The sequence below is a fragment of the Salmo trutta genome, chromosome 24 (genome assembly GCF_901001165.1).
Source record: "Salmo trutta chromosome 24, fSalTru1.1, whole genome shotgun sequence".
NCBI lineage: Eukaryota > Metazoa > Chordata > Actinopteri > Salmoniformes > Salmonidae > Salmo > Salmo trutta.
Genome location: NC_042980.1, coordinates 31,206,455 through 31,228,032, shown reverse-complemented (window position 1 = coordinate 31,228,032; position 21,578 = coordinate 31,206,455). Strand labels below are relative to the sequence as shown.

The window sequence follows — 21,578 nt, the reverse complement described above, 5'->3', positions numbered from 1 at the left end:
CCGAAGCGTTTGACCCAAGTTAAACAATTTAAAGGCAATGCTACCAAATACTAATTGAATATGTAAACTTCTGACCCACTGGGAATGTGATGAAAGAAATAAAAGCTGAAATAAATCACTCTCCACCATTATTCTGACATTTCAGATTCTTAAAATAAAGTGGTGATCCTGACTGACCTAAGACAGGGAATTTTACTAGGATTAAATGTTAGGAATTGTGAAAAACTGAGTTAAAATGTATTTGGCTAAGGTGTATGTAAACTTCCGACTTCAACTATACCTTCTGTTGCTACTGTTCCAATCACATTTGTGATAGTACGCTGCAGGGACCAGTCAAAAATGATCACAAATATGTGATCGTACACACCAAAGGGTTAAACACGTTAATGTAAAATAATGAATTATGTTGGCTTACACTTATGGCACTTCCAAGGCCGTTTCATGATGATTATTACGGTCGTGTCAATCATGTTATATACTTAGGCATATGCGAGCATTGTAGTCCTACCACCTCTGCCCAGAGGCCTACTAGGCTTTCATGGCAAGGCTGTTAGAGTTCACTTTGCCAAGTATGAGCCTTGGTTAGAGTCCCTGTTGCAGCTTTCACTTTCTTACGCTACACTGGTGCCAGCTCATCTCTAACTATGTGATCTAGTGGTGGTAAGCATTCTGTTTTTCAACATTGTGTTGGGTGTAATTACATTGGTGCTTATCCATTGTTCACTAGATAAATCAATGGGCATGATGGATAGAAGTAGTCACAGCAGGTGTGATCATGCCTTACATCAAAGTTGCCTGAAGCTGAATGGAAAGTGCTATGCCCTGACCAGTTATTCAGAAGAAAATCCTCTGTGACTGTCTAATTTACATACAGTGCGTTCGGGAAGTATTCAGACCCTTTGATATTTCCACATTGTTACAGCCTTATTCTAAAATGGATTAAGTAAATGTTTCCCTCAATCAAATCTACACACAATACCCTGTAATGACAAAACATTTACGATAATGTAAGTAAATCTATTAAAAAAATGTAAAAAACAGAAATAACTATTCAGACCTTTTGCTATGAGACTCTAAATTGAACTCCGGTGCATCCTGTTTCCATTGATCATCCTTGAGATGTTTCTATAACTTGATTGGAGTCCACCTGTGGTAAATTCAGTTGATTGGACATGATTTGGAAAGGCACACACTGGTCTACATGAGGTCCCACTGTTGACGGTGCATGTCAGAGCAAAAACCAAGCCATGAGGTCGAAGGAATTGCCTGTAGAGCTCCGAGACAGAATTTTCTCGAGGCACAGATCTGGGGAAGGGTACCAAAAAATGTCTTTAGTTTTTAATGTCCCCAAGAACACAGTGGCCTCCATTATTCTTAAATGGAAGATGTTGGAACCACAAAGTCTATTCCTAGAGCTGGCCGCCCTGCCAAACTGAGCAATCGGGGGAGAGGGGCCTTGGTCAGGGAGGTGACCAAGAACCTGATGGCCACTCTGACAGTGCTCCAGAGTTCCTCTGTGGAGATGGGAGAACTTTCCAGAAGGACAACTATTTGGGGAGAAAAAAAAAAAGAAAAAAAATCTGCTGGAATACTTTGTACATATGAGTGTGAAATTGGGTTTGGTATTTAATACAGTGAGCTGCTGCAGTTATGGAAAATGGGAAAAGAGCAGGATAGCCTACAAATACTCACTCAGAAATGTAGCCTAAGGATGAAAAATGAATAGTGCAACAGAAATTGGGACTTAGTTTACCATGGGAATTATAGGGAATGTGGAAATAATGACAGTGTATTTTGTTTCTGAATGTGATTTATTGCTCTGAAAAAAGACAATTGCCACCCCCATGCACCCTGACTTCTCTGCTCACAGCATACTGCCAGGACTATCAATAACCTAACCAAACTTTGGCTAATGCATTTCTGAGATTAATTCATTACATACTAAGAAATAAAAACTGATTAGTTAAGGGGTACAATGTTATTTCAAACTTATGAGTAGCCTAAATCAATTAGCCAACTATTATAGTACAAAAGCCAAACAATTTAAAATAAAACATGAATACAAAACCTCAATGTTTGTTTTTAGTGTCAAATAAAATGAATACTAAATACTTGAACCTGCATTTGCCTCCGTTACTGTTTTCTATTTTAATGAAATACATCTAACACATAAAGTAGCCTATCTGAGTCCGGCTACGTGTGTTGAGAATTAAAGTGCCTTTCCGTCCTTTCAGAGTATTTCAGCGGCTCTGGAGGTTCAGGCTATTTTCCTACGGGTTTTTAGCCTATACCATTAAGATACAATACAGCTTTTCCTATGGACAAATTGGGCATACACTCCATTTAACACAACTATCGGATAGGCCTACAAACCAGGACATATTCCGGCCACAGATGACGTCTGGATCGAATATAAATCCGAGAGGAGATTCAGCCGAGGTAGACTAAAAATACAAAATCAAGTTGACCTCCTTCGTAAAAACATTAGAAATTCAAATAAACCCATTTTTATTTTACTCATGCTAGATTACATTTACATTAAAATGATCTTATAAAATATATTATATGTTTTATACTGAAAAATCCTTGAATATATAAATATATTGCATGTATTAAATTGAATTTGGTAGCCTACTCAGTCATTGTAGGCTATTATTGGCTAGTATGAATAGGCTATATTTTCTGCCATATTTTTCTGAGTCCAGCTCCCACAGAGGGATCTGTTTCATCACCAGGACTGTGGGAGAAAATATCAGGATAAACCACAGAGGGTAAAAATATTATCCTAAGCAGTCCGGATCGCAGGTTAGTCTATCCAAGTATCACAGTGAGGCTGAGCTCTTCTCCATGTTCCATCTCCATCTGTAGACCAGAGCCCACAACTGAACAGGCAGAATGCCTACTATTGACAGGGCATTAGCCTACTCACTACCCACAGACTGTCATGAAGGGAAGGTGTGTGTGTTGTGTGTGATAGAGCTTGAGAAACCCAGAGTATACTGTACATATTTATTCTTTAAATAATTAAAAAAGCATTATCAGCAATATGAAACAAGGCACAGAGCCTCATAAATGACAACACATAGTCAATCTTCCAGTCCCCCCCCCACACACACACACACACGTGTTGTCCCTCTGTCCCAACCCGCCTTTCTGGATTGGGATTATTCAGAAGTAAATTAAATTCATTAATTGACAAACCATAGAACAGGCAATTTGACCCTCCTTTTCCCCTCAGCAGAAGCCTACTCTGTGGCGGACCTCCTTGAGTACAGGTGCAGCCAGCTCCCTGGCCCTCTGGGCTCCGTGGGCCAGCAGCCTCTCCAGGTGGCCCCTGTCCCCCCTCAGCCTCTCAATCTCCTCCCTGATTGGTGTGAGCCGTTGCACCACGGCGTCCGCTACCAGCTGTTTGTACTTTCCCGTGTCCAGCCCCTTGGCCCACCCTACCGCCTCCTCTACTGTGCACCCCGCCACTGCCGCATGAATCAGCACCAGGTTGGACACGCCCGGACGAACCTCAGGGTCAAAGGTCACCTCAGAGGTGAAGTCTGTGACAGAGCGGCGGATCTTGAGGACGATGTCGTCGGGAGAGTCGGTGAGGTTGACAGTGGCCATCTTCTGGGGGTCTGATTTGGACATCTTGGAGGAGGGGTCACGGAGGGATTTCACCTTCCGCGTGGAGCCTGATTGGAATGAAAGAGAATAGGTCTGTTAAGGCTGGGTTGTGTTAGGCAGCGATATGGCTATAGCCTCTTATTAAGGTGGAGGTATGCATGATATCCTTGCTTCAAATGAATCCCTTTTGAATCATGTCACCATAAGAACCAGGTCCTGGCAGTATGCTGTGAGCAGAGAAGTCAGGGTGCATGGGGGGTGTGAGGGTCCATATCCTGATAAGCTCTTAGTTTCAGGGTGATTTAAGAGGACATCTCTGATTTGGTTTCAAAGACGCGGCTGATGATTGACAGGTGTCAAACTGTTGACAACCCCTGTAATACACACACATCTATTCATCTCAACACACACAGCATCAACACACACCAAGTCATCTTGAGGACATAGCAGCACCCCCTCCCCCCAAAAAAATCTATTATCACTCTAGTTCTCAGATATAAGATGACTGGAACAGTCCTTTAATCAAAGCTCCATTACACGCATGGTTTGTTACATCTTGTGCTTTTACGATGGCCATAATGATGGAGAACATGCTGGCCATGTGTCTTTCTGTCAGAGTCTCCAGCAGTAGAACATGCTGGCCGTGTGTCTTTCTGTCAGAGTCTCCATCAGTAGAACATGCTGGCCATGTGTCTTTCTGTCAGAGTCTCCAGCAGTAGAACATGCTGGCCATGTGTCTTTCTGTCAGAGTCTCCAGCAGTAGAACATGCTGGCCATGTGTCTTTCTGTCAGAGTCTCCATCAGTAGAACATGCTGGCCATGTGTCTTTCTGTCAGAGTCTCCATCAGTAGAACATGCTGGCCATGTGTCTTTCTGTCAGAGTCTCCATCAGTAGAACATGCTGGCCATGTGTCTTTCTGTCAGAGTCTCCATCAGTAGAACATGCTGGCCATGTGTCTTTCTGTCAGAGTCTCCAGCAGTAGAACATGCTGGCCATGTGTCTTTCTGTCAGAGTCTCCAGCAGTAGAACATGCTGGCCATGTGTCTTTCTGTCAGAGTCTCCAGCAGTAGAACATGCTGGCCATGTGTCTTTCTGTCAGAGTCTCCAGCAGTAGAACATGCTGGCCATGTGTCTTTCTGTCAGTGCACATATTTGCATCTGGACGTGTATGAGAGAGAGAAACAGAGAGAGAGAGAGAGAGAGAGAGAAACGTTGAGAGTACTCTGCCTGCAAATATAACCAATGATCATAGTGTGCTGACTTACTGAGCAGAGCATGTGGCTCAGGGAAGAAGTCTCCGTAGGTGTTGTTGAAGATGCGGGCCAGGTCCTGAGCCAGCTCCAGATGTTGGACCTGATCTTCTCCTACTGGGACGTGAGTGGACCTGTCAGAACATACAGGAGAAAACCCAAACTTACTAAACGTTGTCTTAAATATTTTATTCATTTGAGGCAGCAGCAACAGACACAATGTGGTACTGTAGAGTGATCGCACTTGTAGAGGAGAATATCTGCAGCCTGCAGGACGGGGTACGTGAACAGCCCCACACTCCCCTCATTCTTCTGTTTACTCTTCATCTGGAGAGAGAAGAGAGGGAGAGAGAAGAGAGGGAGAGAGAGAGAGAAGAAGAAAAGGAAAACGTGTTATTTTTAAGAAGGCATTTTTCTCTTTACGAGTGAAGAGTGCTCCCACAAACCCAACATGGCTGAATTCAAGGGACATTTTCTGCCACGTTTGACATTAACTCATCGGTTGAGTAAACAAAAGGTGTTTTCTGAGTAGAACCAGAACACTGCTGGCCGTCCCTTCCTTCCCTCTGGCATCCTAGTAAAACTGCATGTGGCCAGGGAAATCACTGTCATTATGAGAATGTTAAAACAGATCTGGCAGGTGAGGTATGAGAAACAAACAGGACTAAAACAATAGTCAGGATGCTGAAGATGAGAAAAGAAAATGGAGGAAGACGGAAGAAAATCATTGACCTTTCCACCATTTGTAACTTGACTAAATAATTGTACTTATCAGCATAATTCTCCCATTTACTGAGCGCAGCACAATTCTCCCGTTGAAATCAATGCATCATTTACACAAAAACTCATGATTTGGGGTAAAGTCATTCAGTGGTTCTACCACTGTATTTCAAATCCCACAGCATTCCCAAGCCGTTCTGTACCTTCCACTGAGGCAGGTGTCTGAGTCGGGGCATACTGGTAAGACAGCCTAGGATCCAGGACAGTTCAGCATGTTCAGAGACCTGTGGAAGAGAGGGAGAGACATCACAACCAGTCAGTCAACATCACAACCAGTCAGTCAACATCACAACCAGTCAGTCAACATAATTGAAGTCCAAATATTGTTTGTCTGTAGTCCTTTCCAATCGTACCGTATACGGGATGAAAAATGACAGATTTGGACATAGATAAGCACCGGAATTGGAACGCAGTGGCTGTACAGTAACATGCTATACATGACGTCAGAGCTCAGTGGCTGTACAGTAACATGCTATACATGATGTCAGAGCCCAGTGGCTGTACAGTAACATGCTATACATGACGTCAGAGCTCAGTGGCTGTACAGCTATACATGACGTCAGAGCTCAGTGTCTGTACAGTAACACGCTATACATGACGTCAGAGCTCAGTGGCTGTACAGTAACATGCTATACATGACGTCAGAGCTCAGTGGCTGTACAGCTATACATGACGTCAGAGCTCAGTGGCTGTACAGTAACATGCTATACATGACGTCAGAGCTCAGTGGCTGTACAGCTATACATGACGTCAGAGCTCAGTGTCTGTACAGTAACACGCTATACATGACGTCAGAGCTCAGTGGCTGTACAGTAACACGCTATACATGACGTCAGAGCTCAGTGTCTGTACAGTAACATGCTATACATGACGTCAGAGCCCAGTGGCTGTACAGTAACACGCTATACATGACGTCAGAGCCCAGTGGCTGTACAGTAACATGCTATACATGACGTCAGAGCTCAGTGGCTGTACAGTAACATGCTATACATGACGTCAGAGCCCAGTGGCTGTACAGTAACCCGCTATACTTGACGTCAGAGCTCAGTGGCTGTACAGCTATACATGACGTCAGAGCTCAGTGTCTGTACAGTAACACGCTATACATGACGTCAGAGCCCAGTGGCTGTACAGTAACATGCTATACATGACGTCAGAGCCCAGTGGCTGTACAGTAACATGCTATACATGACGTCAGAGCCCAGTGGCTGTACAGTAACACGCTATACATGACGTCAGAGCCCAGTGGCTGTACAGTAACATGCTATACATGACGTCAGAGCTCAGTGTCTGTACAGTAACATGCTATACATGACGTCAGAGCTCAGTGTCTGTACAGTAACATGCTATACATGATGTCAGAGCTCAGTGGCTGTACAGTAACATGCTATACATGACGTCAGAGCTCAGTGTCTGTACAGTAACATGCTATACATGATGTCAGAGCTCAGTGGCTGTACAGTAACACGCTATACATGACGTCAGAGCCCAGTGGCTGTACAGTAACACGCTATACATGACGTCAGAGCCCAGGCTCTGTGCTTCACAGCTCCGTATAGGTTTTGACTGACAGCCGTTCTGAACTTGAGTACCGCGCACATCAAGAAGTTGCCCCCATCCTCCGGCTAATTTGGCAACATTGTCTTAAGTCTGGGTGAAGGAAATACTGTAAATTACAAGGGCTCTATGTATTTTGAAAGATAAGTTGAGGATTATAATAAATACCGCTTTGATGTCATACAAGCCAAACACCCGTGAGTCCAAATGTGCACTATCATAAAACGCATGTAATATACAGTGTCACCATTAATGATCACTATGTTTGATGTACAGTTACAAGATGACATGCCGTTATACCCTGGGTTGTCCTGAACAGAATGAGCCTGTTTAATAAGAACATTTGCCATGGATCACACTTATGAATGGACTCATGACTCCATTCTATTACCATCTGCTTCTCTGAATTGCCTTGCGAAAAGCCTGACACTAAGATCGTATTTTAGAACTTAGCTAGTCATGTTGGCAATAGAACAAGCTTTGAAATGATGGCCACCTAACCCAGATTGCGTTATATAACAGATAGTTTTTGGGTTGCACAAACCGTAATTGTGTAAAGACGGGGATGCGGAGCTGTGTTCAGTTAGGAGAGCTCAAAAAAAGTAGCTTATAGTTGAAGACTTCTTCGAGTCATAAAAGCTCATTGAAATTACAAACTGTACACACTTTAGAGGTGTGTGGCCACTTGGAAAACACCAGTTGGACCTCTTTCAAACCCATATTTTTTTTGTACTATATTGCACCTGCCCAAAACTTTCCAATGAATTTCTTATCAGGTTACTGAATGTATCCAGAGAATTTTCAGATCGTGTTATCAACAAAATGAGGTGAAAAGTACAGTAAATGTAAAATGCACATAAAACCAAGTGTAATGTTTGGATTCACTCTTGTCAGGTGAACGGCTGTGTCCTCACCTTTAGTCTAATCATTTTGCCATAATCTCCAACCGGTTCCCTTTTAATTGCTACCATGGTTATGCATATGCTTCCATATTTCCTCTGTAAATATTTCAATTTATCCTTATACGCCAAGTGTAAGGGGTTAGATGAAGCCTACCTGTAAAATGAAAATCAAAGTCTCTTCTCCACTAGTCTGGTTGACCCCATGGGTCAAGTCAGCCAGGCTACTTCTCCACCACTACAAAACATTCTGCAACAAAAAAACCTTTCAGATTCTCTGGGGACAGGTGGGGGTGACGCCTAGCCCCACCATGTGGCAGAGATAGGAAGTACACTGGATTCCCCCCACCCCCCTCTCTGAGTCTGCACGCCTTAGCAGGTGCTCTTTTGCCCTAGAGGCCATAGCCAATCGCCATACTCCATTATACATCGGTATCAAGGCATTAGAGCCATTAAATAACTCCAATAACCTAAGCATTAGCAGGGCTGGTTTAACCACTCCCTCTCTGCATAAGGCTACAACCATCCGATGCTTCTCTCTTTCTGACATGGGCCCCTCTAAAATCAATGGGCCTGGCCAACAACTCTCATTGGTGTGAAAAAAATTCTGCTTCAGAGAATTAAAGTTTATGGGCACTGGCAAAGTGGCTGCCATCCCTCTCCATTTAAAACAGATTCTAAAGAGTCTGATTTAAATTTAGGACAGCACAGAACTAAACCAGGACTTTACACTGAATGCATGTAAGCAGAGAATTCCAGCCAGACGATGAAGGTGAGATAAGAGGTTGATGACAGCAGAGTGAGGGACACACTGACACGGCTCTAGTTTCAATAAAATACTTTTTAGAAGGTTCATAATGAACAACAACTGCATTCATATTGAATGTGATCTTTTTTCGTAGTAACTGAAACAAAGACGCTACTATTAATGTTATGGACTATGTCATTATAGGACGACTGATTTAGTCATTACACAGTAGATCAACAGCTCTTTCATTTCATTAGCGGGTGGGAGCCAAGATATTCCTATAAAACTCACAGCTTTGTCAATCTGCTGCTGTTATTCCAGTAAGAAAGGGTCCAACTTTACTATGATCTTTCTTTCACGCGCACACACTTTTCCATTTTCAAGATGAGGGCCCTTCCCTTAAGACACTATTGATTTCGGCTTGTAACCACTTTTTCAATGAAGTCAAGTGTTTTCTTTGGGCGGTAGTGGTATTTGTACATGTGGAACAGACTCCAGCTCATGTGTTCGATGGGAGGTCCCCTTCACTGCCAAGATATGTGGCATGAAGCTAAACGGGAATAAAAATAGGGCTGTGTGTGTGTGTGTGTGTGTGTGTGGGGGGGGGGGGGGGGGAAAATCACAGATGATCACACTATCAAAACAGACATGGCATTTCCAGAGATAGACACACACACAATTTAGGTGTCCAGGGAAAATAAAATGTCTCATGATTCACTTCTATTCCTAACACATCCCTGAAACTGATCTGTTGAAGTGGTACATATGGTTAATCTATCATTACCCCCCTTCATGTGGTTTCCTCTGAAGTAAATGGTGTTCTGTGAATGTGTTTTCCTAATCCCTGTGAATTTGCAGAGCACACAAAGATAAGGATCGGAGTAATAGAATAAGCGTTTTAAAGCTGCTGCATTAGGTAAACATTGAGTTTGCCATGATAAAACATACATTCCAATATGGCCACTGCTCCAGCTGTCTCTTGTTGACATGCTGGGAAACAGATCCAAGGCAGCCTGCTCAGGCAGCCAAGTCACAAAAACACTCTCAGCTTTTCTACCGGTTTGTAAACCACATAAGAATGTAGAGTACCAGTCAAAAGTTTGGACACAACTACTCAGTCAAGGGTTTTTCTGTATTTTTACTATTTTCTACATTGTAGAATAATAGTGAAGACATCAAAACTATGAACACATATGGAATCATGTAGTAACCAAAAGTGTTAAATCAAAATATATTTTATATTTGAGATTCTTCAAATAGCCACCCTTTGCACTCTCTCAACCAGCATCACCTGGAATGCTTTTCCAACAGTCTTGAAGGACTTCCCACATATGCTGAGCACATGTTGGTGCTTGTCCTTCACTCTAAGGTCCAACTCATCTCAATCGGGTTGAGGTCAGATGATTGTGGAGGCCAGGTCATCTGAGGCAGCACTCCATCACTCTCCTTCTTGGTCAAATAGCCCTTATACAGCCTGGAAGTGTGTTGGGTCATTGTCCTGTTGAAAAACAAATGATATTCCCACTAAGCCAAACCAGACTGGATGGCATATCACTGCAGAATACTGTGGTAGACATGCAAGTTAAGTGTACCTTGAATTCTAAATAAATCACTGACAGTGTCACCAGCAAAGCACCCCCACACCACCTCCTCCATGCTTCATGTGGTTACCACACATGCGGAGATCATCCGTTCATCTACTCTGCATCTCACAAAGACACAGCGGTTAGAACCAAAAATCTAAAATTTGGACTCATCAGACCAAAGGACAGATTTCCACCGGTCTAATGTGCAGTGCTCGTGTTTCTTGGCCCAAGCAAGTCTCTTCTTATTAGTGTCCTTTAGGAGTGGTTTCTTTGCAGCAATTTGACCATGAAGGCCTGATTCATGCTTATCCTCTGCAGTAGAGGTAACTCTGGGTCTTCCTTTCCTGTGGCGGTCCTCATGACAGCTAGTTTCATCATAGAGCTTGATGGTTTTGCGACTGCACTTGAAGACTTGCAAAGTTCTTGAAATTGTCCAGATTGACTGACCTTCTTGTCTTAAAGTAATGATGGACTGTAATTTCTCTTTGCTTATTTGAGCTGTTCTTGCCATAATTTGGACTTGGTCTTTTACCAAAAAGGGCTTTCTTTGGTATACCACCCCTACCTTGTCACAACACAACTGACTGGCTCAAACGCTTTGAGGAAAGAAATTCCACAAATTAACTTAACCTGTTGTGGTATAGGGGGCAGTATTTTCACGGCCGGATAAAAAACATACCCGATTTAATCTGGTTACTACTCCTGCCCAGAAACTAGAATATGCATATAATTAGTAGATTTGGATAGAAAACACTAAAGTTTCTAAAACTGTTTGAATGGTGTCTGTGAGTATAACAGAACTCATATGGCAGGCCAAAACCTGAGAAGATTCCATACAGGAAGTGCCCTGTCTGACAATTTGTTGTTGTCCTTCTGTTGCATGTATATCGAAAATACAGCATCTGTGCTGTAACGTGACACTTTCTAAGGCTTCCATTGGCTCTCAGAAGGCACCAGAAAGTGGAATGGAGTGTCTGCTGTCTCTGGGCAAAGTACAACAGCTCTGTTTGTGAGTGGTCAGCCTGGGGACAGTGAGACTGAGATGCGCGTTGACGAGACTTCTCCATTTTTTTCTTTCAGCCTTTGAATGAATACAACGTTTCCCGGTTGGAATATTATCACTATTTTACGAGAAAAGTAGCATAAAAATGTATTTTAGAAGCATGTCAAACGCTGTTTAAGTACGGTAATGGAATATTTTGAATCTTTTTGCCACGAAATGCGCTCGCGCGTCACTGTTTGGATAGTTGCATGAACAAAACGGCAGTATTTCGATATAACTATGGATTATTTGGAACCAAAACAACATTTGTTGTTGAAGTAGAAGACCTGGGAGTGCATTCTGATGAAGAACAGCAAAGGTAATCCAATTTTTCTAATAGTAATTCTGAGTTTAGGTGACCCCGAAGTTGACGGATGTCAAAATAGCTAGCCGTGATGGCCGAGCTATGTACTCAGAATATTGCAAAATGTGCTTTCGCCGAAAAGCTATTTTAAAATCGGACATAGCGATTGCATAAAGGAGTTCTGTATCTATAATTCTTAAAATAATTATGTATTTTGTGAACGTTTATCATGAGTAATTTAGTAAATTCACCGGTGGGTATGCTAGTTCTGAACATCACATGCTAATGTAAAAAGCTAGTTTTTTATATAAATATGAGCTTGATTGAACAAAACATGCATGTATGTATAACATAATGTCCTAGGAGTGTCATCTGATGAAGATCAAAGGTTAGTGCTGCATTTAGCTGTGGTTTGGGTTTATGTGACATATATGCTTGCTTCGAAAATGGCTGTGTGATTATTTGTGTCTATGTACTCTTTAACATAATCTAATGTTTTGCTTTCGCTGTAAAGCCTTTTGGAAATCGGACAACGTGGTTCGATTCAGGAGAAGTGTATCTATAAAATGGTGTAAAATAGTCCTATGTTTGAGAACTTTGAATTATGACATTTTGTGGTTTTAAATTTGGCGCTCTGATTTGTCACTGGCTGTTGAATAGTGTGGGACGATTTCTTCCCACCTCCCGGAGAGATGTTAACAAGGCACACCTGTTAAATGAAATGCATTCCAGGTGACTACCTCATGAAGCTGGTTGAGAGAATGCCAAGGGTGTGCAAAGCTGTCAAAGTCAAAGGGTGGCTACTTTAAAGAATCTCAAATATATCATATATTTTGATTTGTTTAACACTTTTTTGGTTACTACATGATTCCATGTGTGTTATTTCATAGTTTTGATGTCTTCACTATTTTTCTACAATGTAGAAAATAGTAAAAATAAAGAAAAACCCTGGAATGAGTAGGTGTGTCAAAACTTTTGACTGGTACTGTAGGTTCAAACTCTTAATAGAGCAGTGTGTGTGTGTGTGGGGGGGGGGGGTGAACACTACCAATTGTGGGTGTATGGTGGTCTGTGTGTGTGCGTGTCTGACTAACCTGTGACTGTTGGAAGAGGATAGATGTCTCTGGGTTGATGCCACAGGCCAGCAGGCTGGCAGCCATGTCCAATATGTTAACCCGCAGCAGGGCTTGGTCCTGGGGCTGGGTGATGGAGTGCAGGTCCACTATGCTGTAGAGCACTGAGGGGTACTGGTTCTGCAGGGACACCCAGCTCTCCAGAGCCCCAAGGTAGTTCCCCAGGTGGGGCACACCCGTGGGCTGGATTCCTGAGAACACACGCCCACCTGGAGGCTCCTGGGGGGGGAAGGGAGATTTGATTTTTCATTGATGAGCTGTTATTGAGATGCTGAATTATCTCCATAGCTAGCACAGTCAGTGGGAGAACAGAACAGCCAATGAAATGAGCCAATGAGGACAGAGCATGAACAACTACAAACTGCCAATGAAAGCAGGGCAGGCTGTCAAATCAATACAAGTAATTAAAAAAGGCTCCTCCTATTTAGTGTAGGTATATAGTCAGAGCACAAATCAAATTTGGGAGAGCGAGAGAGAGAGAGGGGTCATACACTTTGGTTTATGGCGATCTTGAGTATCAGAAACAAAGGCCTTATTTTAAAGCCATGGAATGGGCCCTTTCCCCTCTATAAGAGAGAGATCACTCTTCCCTTTCGGATCTGTGGGTAAATAGTGTTTCTGGTTATGCTGGGTTCTGGCATGCTCAGGTCTGGCTTTGACTTACTCCATTGATCCATGGCCTCGATAAAGTCTGCTAGGTTCTGGCCTTGGTCCATTCCTACTAGATATGACATTGTGCCCGGCCTGCACCACATATTGCGGTACTGAGGTGGCATGGAAGGGGACCTGGAACTTCACTTATGACTTGAGGGGTTTCTTGGCTAAATATATTATACAGCACTGCTGTTCAGCAGAAAAGCGTAAACAATTTGTTTTAGTATGTTAGGAGGGACTGTCTGCTCACTCTGCTATGCGTGTCTGAGCTTTGGTTATACACAGTGCTTGAAATTTTATCGGTGCACTACCCTTCACACCACAAGCGAAAACAGGTGTCATAAAATCAATTCTGGATACATTGCAAACAAAATTGGGTTGAAATCCCTTGCTGTGTAACTTGACCTGCAATCTTTGAAATTCTTTATCTTGACAAATCTTTAGGAACTTACTCTCAAATATTGTGCAGGTAATTGTACAGTATTTTGTCTTATCATAACTAATCAGAAAACCAAAACACTCAAAGGATGTTGTACGTTCAGCAAACAGCAACAGTAGTCTGAATCCCAATCAGTTTCTGTGAGGGACAGACAGCCTTCCACGGCCTCTGGGATAAGATAACAGCAGTTCCTAGACCAGTCCCATCCTGTTTGTCGTCTCTGTCTGTTCGGCCTAGGGGATCAGATAACTGCTCTGAGACCAGCCCTCTGGGATCAGATTCCAGGTCAGTACGGGGCAAGCACTCAGCGCCGGCAGGAAGGAACTGGGTGCTTATGTCATTATTACTGAGGGGGTAATTGTAGCAGAGAGCCATTGATGCTGATGGCCCCTTCAGAGGTGTCAGGAGTGATTTGGGTGTGGACGGCCTGAATATGGCTCATGTGTTCTCACCTCGCGTTGACATGCCAAATGCATCCCCCCCACTCCCCTACTCTCACCCTGGGGGAGGCTATTAGCCATGCAGACATGGTAATGGTGTTATTTGAGACAATCGCAGACTAACAGAGTCAACGCTAACTGCTAACTAGCCACTGGGTAATCAGGCTCACACATCACAGACGCCTGCCTGACATCTCTGCTCAGTTTAGCATTTGGTCAGAGAAAATTCTAAAACTTTCTTTAACATGTGCGACTACAGTTGAGGCAATACATTAAGATACGTAGGAAAATATGCTAAAATGTTGACAATGTGACAATATTGGGATAATTAAGGCAAATATTGAACATGAAAGCGGCTGTTCTTTGAGGAACTGAAATGACCTGATGCTTGGTGAATAGTCACCAATGCAGAATAGCTCTCCCATTCGTAACCAAACCCCCTCAACCCGTCTCGCCCCCTCTCTGCGCGTCTCGCCCCCTCTCTGCGCGTCTCGCCCCCTCTCTGCGCGTCTCGCCCCCTCTCCCACCCGTTGTGGGCCTGTTGATGACACGTAGCAGCATCGGTAACCTCTACTCATATTTTACTATGAGGGGTGCGATGCTGTCCTACCACAGCATAGCCTAGGTGACGAAAGGTTTCTTCATCCACATCTAGCATATGGTGAATACATTACACACTGAGTGTGACTAACGCCAACAGCTAGAAGGGTTACGTATACTTTCAGGCCATGTTGTCACAATCACAGACACTTTCTGGGATGCGTGTTCGTATAACACGTGTGAGTGTGTAAGAGAATGATGGAAAGAAACTGAGGGAGGGATGGAGGTTGTGTGTGTGTGTGTGTGTGTGTGTGTGTGTGTGTGTGTGTGTGTGTGTGTGTGTGTGTGTGGGTGCAGAAGGAATATGACAGAACTCATCACAGATGGGAAAAGTGAATCAGATCTGACATCAAAACCACGCTAATGACATTACAGAAATGCAACGCACGGCTTCTATTAAGCAGAAAAACATCAACAATCGTTGATGGAAGTTTTGGAAAAGATTCAGTTAATTAGAAAAACTGTTTTCTTTATGACTTATTTAACCAGAGAAGACCTGCGGCCTAAATTCAATGGAACAGCACAACTCTCCTCTCTTTCCCAAATTCTCCTCCTAGTTTCCCCCAGACCACATGTGGATCACAGCACATGTGCAAAGAGGAATGCCAGAAATCCTTATTAATTGTGTGCAAAGCACAGTGCTGTGACATCTTTCCACTGGAATGTGTAAAAGATGACAAATATATTGCTTTACAACGAGAGAGAGAGAGAAAGAGAAATCATTTTTAATTGAATGAAGGATTGTGCTCTCAAAGGCATTCCAAAGGGAAGTCCTCCGAGTTACCACAAAAAGAAGAGTCTGCTTTCCTGACAGTCCTCCAAGCATGTTGTGTAGGCCTACGTCGCTTGAGCTACTTCATCTAGGCTAGACTTCCAATCTCAGTTGAGTTGACTGGCTGCTGACTTGCAGCCTGTCTAAGTCTGTGTCCAGCCAACCAACACCATAAATCACTGGAGAAGCTTGATTGCCATTGGGTAAGAGGCTGGGAAAGTGATTTTCTTCCGGACTTTTCTCCTCACACATCATATGAGAGTGGCTCACTGACATCCCCCTCACAGGGCTTCCAGATGACCGGCCCCTGCAGTGGCCACAACTCCACCATGCCAATTTCAACACTTCTCAAAGTCTCCACCGGGGGCACCGGCCACCTCCACAGGGTACCGTCAGCCCCTCCGTGGGACCAGATCCGTCACAGCATGGGAAGGATCGAGCTGGGCCTAAGCGGTGGGGATTAGATGCTCTCTGGTTCTTGTGTCCGTTTGCCTTAGTCCCCCTCGGTCTCCCACTGAGACAGACACACAGGGTCCAGTGTTCCCCCTCACCCCAGGCATCCCATTAAACACAGAAACCATGCTGAACCAACCTCTAAAACAGGCCTCGGTCCTGCCGCTCCCACCACCACCTCCTTCGTCTCCCCCCTCTCCATCATCCCGCTTTCTCTCCATCCCACTTTCACATCGGGACCTGTTAAGGCAGGCGACCAACAGAGCCCCACTTCAGTGAGCTATTGAGCAGGAAATGGTGTTTAATGTACGCCCTCACTTTTAGAGGGTGATAGGGCAGTGTGTGTGTATAGCCTGTATCAGATCACAAAGTGTGAATGATCACAGAGAAAACACAAGGGTAGAATGAAAGCGAGACGGAAGATATTAAAAAACCGAGAGAACGCAAAGCGAAGGAGAGCAACGTAGAAGCCAGAGAGGGAAAGAAGGTAGGTCTGGGTGAAAGAGAGAGATTATTTGTTTTCTAAAAAGGGGTTGTGAGGGGTATGGATGGAGGAGTGGGGTGCCCAAACGGAGCGTTTGATTAAATCTGTGGTTGACGTGTGGGACAGGTGAGATTGATGAGGTTCCTCTGTGCTTCATACTGTGCAGAAAGCAGGGAGGAGAAGGGAGAGAGGAACAGAATGTGTCAGTGAGGCGGGACAGGGAACAGGGCCTGCTCACACCATGGGGTCCCCCGGCTGATTAATGGGACTGGAGACCCTTCAAAAACAGTGCTCCCCGCAGACAGAGACCGACAGCACTCCAAAAATAACCAGGAGGCAGCACAGCCCAGGACTACCCCAATACAGAGCTATGGCTACAGTCGGATATCAGACCTAGCTTAATGCCTACCCAATAAAGCCCTGGCCTAGCCAAGCCGATGCAGCTGCGGGCCAGGCCTAGCCAAGCCGATGCAGCTGCGGGCCTGGCCTAGCCAAGCCGATGCAGCTGCGGGCCTGGCCTAGCCAAGCCGATGCAGCTGCGGGCCTGGCCTAGCCAAGCCGATGCAGCTGCGGGCCTGGCCTAGCCAAGCCGATGCAGCTGCGGGCCTGGCCTAGCCAAGCCGATGCAGCTGCGGGCCTGGCCTAGCCAAGCCGATGCAGCTGCGGGCCTGGCCTAGCCAAGCCGATGCAGCTGCGGGCCAGGCCTAGCCAAGCCGATGCAGCTGCGGGCCAGGCCTAGCCAAGCCGATGCAGCTGCGGGCCAGGCCTAGCCAAGCCGATGCAGCTGCGGGCCTGGCCTAGCCAAGCCGATGCAGCTGCGGGCCAGGCCTAGCCAAGCCGATGCAGCTGCGGGCCTGGCCTAGCCAAGCCGATGTAGCTGCGGGCCTGGCCTAGCCAAGCCGATGCAGCTGCGGGCCTGGCCTAGCTAAGCCGACATAGCACACCATGGACAAATCAAGACATTGGATAAATTAGGTCCTTGTCAACAGCATTTGATACCATTAATAGGCCTTTGCATTAAGTAATGAGTGTTTTAAATTTGCCTATAAAAAGATGGCTGAATGAGTTAATGATGGAGTGGTTTAATTTTACTCCACAGACTGGAAATAATAATACCATAAGCACAGCAAAAATAACCTGGAGACACTTCATAAATTATTCAATCTATAATGATGGTAACACAGGCCAGGGCCAACCTCTGCCAGGAAACACATGCACACGCAGCGTCTGTTGACTTGAGCGCGGCCCAAAAGCACGATTCCAGATACATTTTAATTAAAAACCATCAGACCTTCTGTCCAACGTCTGGGTCTCCACAGATTAAGACATGGGATTGGAAAGCTTTTAAGGCTCCCTGGGTATTAACATAGACATAGAGACAGACTTATTCTGTAATTCAGTTTAGGTACGTTGAAAAAAAGAAAAAATATGCTGACATTCGGGGGAGTTTGGACAAATGGCTGATTTGCAAAGCATTGGTGGGCCTAGCAGGCCTTTGACACACCTAATTATCCTGTATGGAGGAGACTGGTGAGAATTAGTGGGCTTTTCTGACAGTTTCAAATAAATAGAGCAATTAATGAATGTACTCAACTTGAAGTCCATGATGTTTCCCTGTTCCCCTTTCCCTGTTGTGTGGGGCTAGGGAGCTGTTCTAATGGTTTTAGCTGACACCACAGTGAGTGAACTTGGAACTGAGCAGAGCAGAGGCGAATTAGAAGTCACTTCCTTCTTCCTGGAGCGTGGGGTTGAGATGACTGATATCAGCCATTAGGAGCACAGATGAGTTAAGGAGCGGACCGAGAGGAAGGGAGGGAATACCATGTTACACAGTGCTAGGAGGAATAATGGCTGCCCAAAGCTGCTGCCACAAGTCTGCACTCAGGTTACTCGCTCTCTGCCCCTAACAACTGATGTAATATCAGTTCTGCCTACACCACACCCTAGCGTAATAGATACACCATTATGGCCTTCTCTGGCCAGCTGTACATTCAAGTGCATCAACTGCCCACAATCTCATGCTGCAAAATACTTCAAAAAAGGTGCAATATGCAGAAATCACTCCGCCATTTCCTGGTTGCTAAAATTTGAATAGTTTGCCTTATTTCACTTTATGTGACAAAACAAGCAATTGTAGAGAATTATTCTACCATCTAAACTGCTGTGAAATATCCTTTCAATAACCAAAAATATTGTATTTTCAGCTGGTGTACAAAATCCAAAGTACAACTAAACTTAAGAACAGGAAGCATAGAAATAGCATAATGAATAGATCTACTGCTTTTTAGATTTGCTTTCAATGACAGATCTATAATTCACATTTCTATGTGAATTTGGTCAGGTCTCCAAAAAATGTACATATTGCAGATTTAAAGAAAATGTGTTGATACATTTAACTATTTACGTTAAAGGTAATTTCCAAACGAGTTGACAGATGCACCGTTTACCATGGATGCAGTCTCCGTGAATGCGGGAACATTGCCTTTAAATGTCAATCGAGCTATAATACAGATCTTCACCTATACTTCAACAATACGGTTTGAATCCAGACCCAGTACACTGCCTTTTAACATTAACCTTACAGATGAGGACGACCTTAGTATTTAAAGGATCCATAATTTTCCACGACTTTGTAGACTGACGGAGCTGTATAAGCATAAGAGTTAAACTATCTCACTATAAATTGTATGTGTGGATAGGTTACTAAGAAAATATGGCTACAAAATGTGTTAAATAGTCTCAGATTTATAAAAGGCCAAGTCAAACGTCATGGTCTGCTCTAGATCAGTGACAGTTTATAGTTAAATCTCTATTGGTCTGCAGAGGTTCAGTGATTTAACACACTTTTTCGAGGTCAATGTCTTGACGCACATCACACCTCGGAGCATTGTGTCCGGATTTGCGCGCTGCCGTCGACGTTTGGAGATGATTTAAACAAATGAAAACCAACACTTCATTTCTGATGTTATTTCAGGTAACGAAGCACTGCTGTGATGATGCTTTCGGTTCCTCCACGTCCATCTAGCCTTCCGCCTCCGCGCGCACACACCTCTCCAAAATCTCGAGAGACTTCGCCTTAACAAAACACAGACGCAGCGGCGGTGAGCGCGCATTCCGTTCCTCAGCACCACTGGCCAGTCATTAAGGCCCCACAGCTCGTACATCAGTTTAAAAAAATAAAACAACTCGGTCGTAACACAATAATTAGCCTCCTTACTGTGCCAAAACGCACAAACTATTGTTAGCGGATTGTTGTTGGATTTAACAGTCTATTAATTTATCCAAGGCGGCTCGTGTCATGGCAAGTCAAGAGTGCAGCGCAAGCTCAAAATAGTAAACCATCCTAGAATAAATTACGCATTTTAAGGAGATCAAATATGTAATAATTATAGACCTCTAGATTTGAGGATACATTTCCTCATGAAACAGCAGTCTAAAGCACTAGGCTATATCAACTGCTGAGCATTTCACACAAGGCCTTACTCAATAGCCTACTCAGTGTGCAGGCTTTTGTTCCAGCCCAGTACTAATACACATGAGGGCTTGCTGATTGAGTTCATTAGTGGGGAGTTAGAACAAAAGCCTGCATGACCAGGGTTGGTGACCACCATTCTAGCAAATACTACTAAATGAATTGCCTATTTAAGTGAAAGGTTTTTAGTAGTTAGGTTTATTTGATATTGTACACATTCGCAGCTAAAAGCTGAATTACATGATACAGACAAGAAATATAACAAATAATTAGATTGAGGAAATTGAAGAGTGATGGATTAAAAAGTAGATTGAAGCAGTTCGGGATGAATGGCGTGTGGTGAAGCACCTTTGTATCAAATATGACAAATGGCAGGATAATACTACACAGCCACATTGCTCATAATCTCAATGCTTTACCACTAGGCAAATAATAGTAGGCAACTACTAGCTGCGATTATAGAACTAATAAACAAACTATCCAAATCATCAGCATCATCATTATTATAGCACTAACATTGAATTATTAAATACAGCCTAAAGGGAGGGGGGGGGGGTGAATTTTTTAACGAATTTGAATACATTCACTACAACGTTTTCGTTTATAAACCATGCATTTTCCCAACAAGATAATGTCAGGAAGCCTTGCATCAGCTAGCACTGTTTCATGAACTTGAACTGTCAAAAACAGCGTCCTACTGTTCTCTCCTGGTCTAAGCATAATATCAAATCAAATTTCATTTGTCACATGCGCCGAATACAAAGGGTGTAGTGGACCTTTGTGAAATGTTTACTTACGAGCCATTTTCCAACAATGCAGAGTTAAAAAATAACAACATTTTGGAAAAGGAAATAGTAACACAAAAAAATAACGAGGCTATATACAAGGTGTACAATAACCAATGAATATACAGTAAATGTGCATTTGAAACACACTACCTTTCCGTCCGCATATTGTCCAGCGTAGAGTAGTCTTTTTGGAGAACGACGCTTTTGAATGAATTGAAGGAGATATTTCACATTACCCCTGATCGGGAGCGCCATCTTGGAATAAGGAACTACGGTGGCTGCCACAGGCCAAACAGCGCGTTCATAATGTACTCTATCGGCTACTCTCAGAATGTGCCTTTTGAGAACTAACTTGAGTTGTATGAGATGGCTGGGGAGCCTGCATATTTAATATCATATTATTATACAATAATATAATATTTACTATAATATATTTACTCTAATGTAAGATATTTTTCACAGTTAAATTGTTTTAATCGAGCCCTTCCACTATAGATAAACTCTTCCAAAATATGTAGCTACGTTCTTAAGTGGGAAAATAGTATTTGATTTAACAAATAG

At 43.6% G+C, this 21,578-nt stretch overlaps 1 protein-coding gene across 1 annotated transcript; it reads right to left on the bottom strand.

Moving 5' to 3' along the window:
* Positions 1-1,801: 1,801 nt before the first annotated feature.
* LOC115161101 (tryptophan--tRNA ligase, mitochondrial) lies at positions 1,802-21,307 on the bottom strand. Its single transcript, XM_029711844.1, has 6 exons — positions 21,168-21,307; positions 12,877-13,134; positions 5,790-5,870; positions 5,111-5,193; positions 4,882-5,000; positions 1,802-3,683 (listed from the first exon to the last, which is right to left on the bottom strand). Exons 1-6 carry the CDS (start codon positions 21,270-21,272, stop codon positions 3,235-3,237), a joined length of 1,095 nt encoding a protein of 364 aa, XP_029567704.1. The 5' UTR covers positions 21,273-21,307; the 3' UTR covers positions 1,802-3,234.
* Positions 21,308-21,578: the final 271 nt, after the last annotated feature.

Coding starts and splice junctions, on each gene's coding strand:
- LOC115161101 (XM_029711844.1), bottom strand. CDS start 21,272: ATGGCGCTCCCGATCAGGGGTAATGTGAAATATCTCCTTCAATTCATT. Junction 5,194..5,789: donor GACACCTGCCTCAGTGGAAG/GTACAGAACGGC, acceptor TTCTCTCTCCAG/ATGAAGAGTAAACAGAAGAA. Junction 3,684..4,881: donor TGAGCCACATGCTCTGCTCA/GTAAGTCAGCAC, acceptor CATTCCAATCAG/GCTCCACGCGGAAGGTGAAA.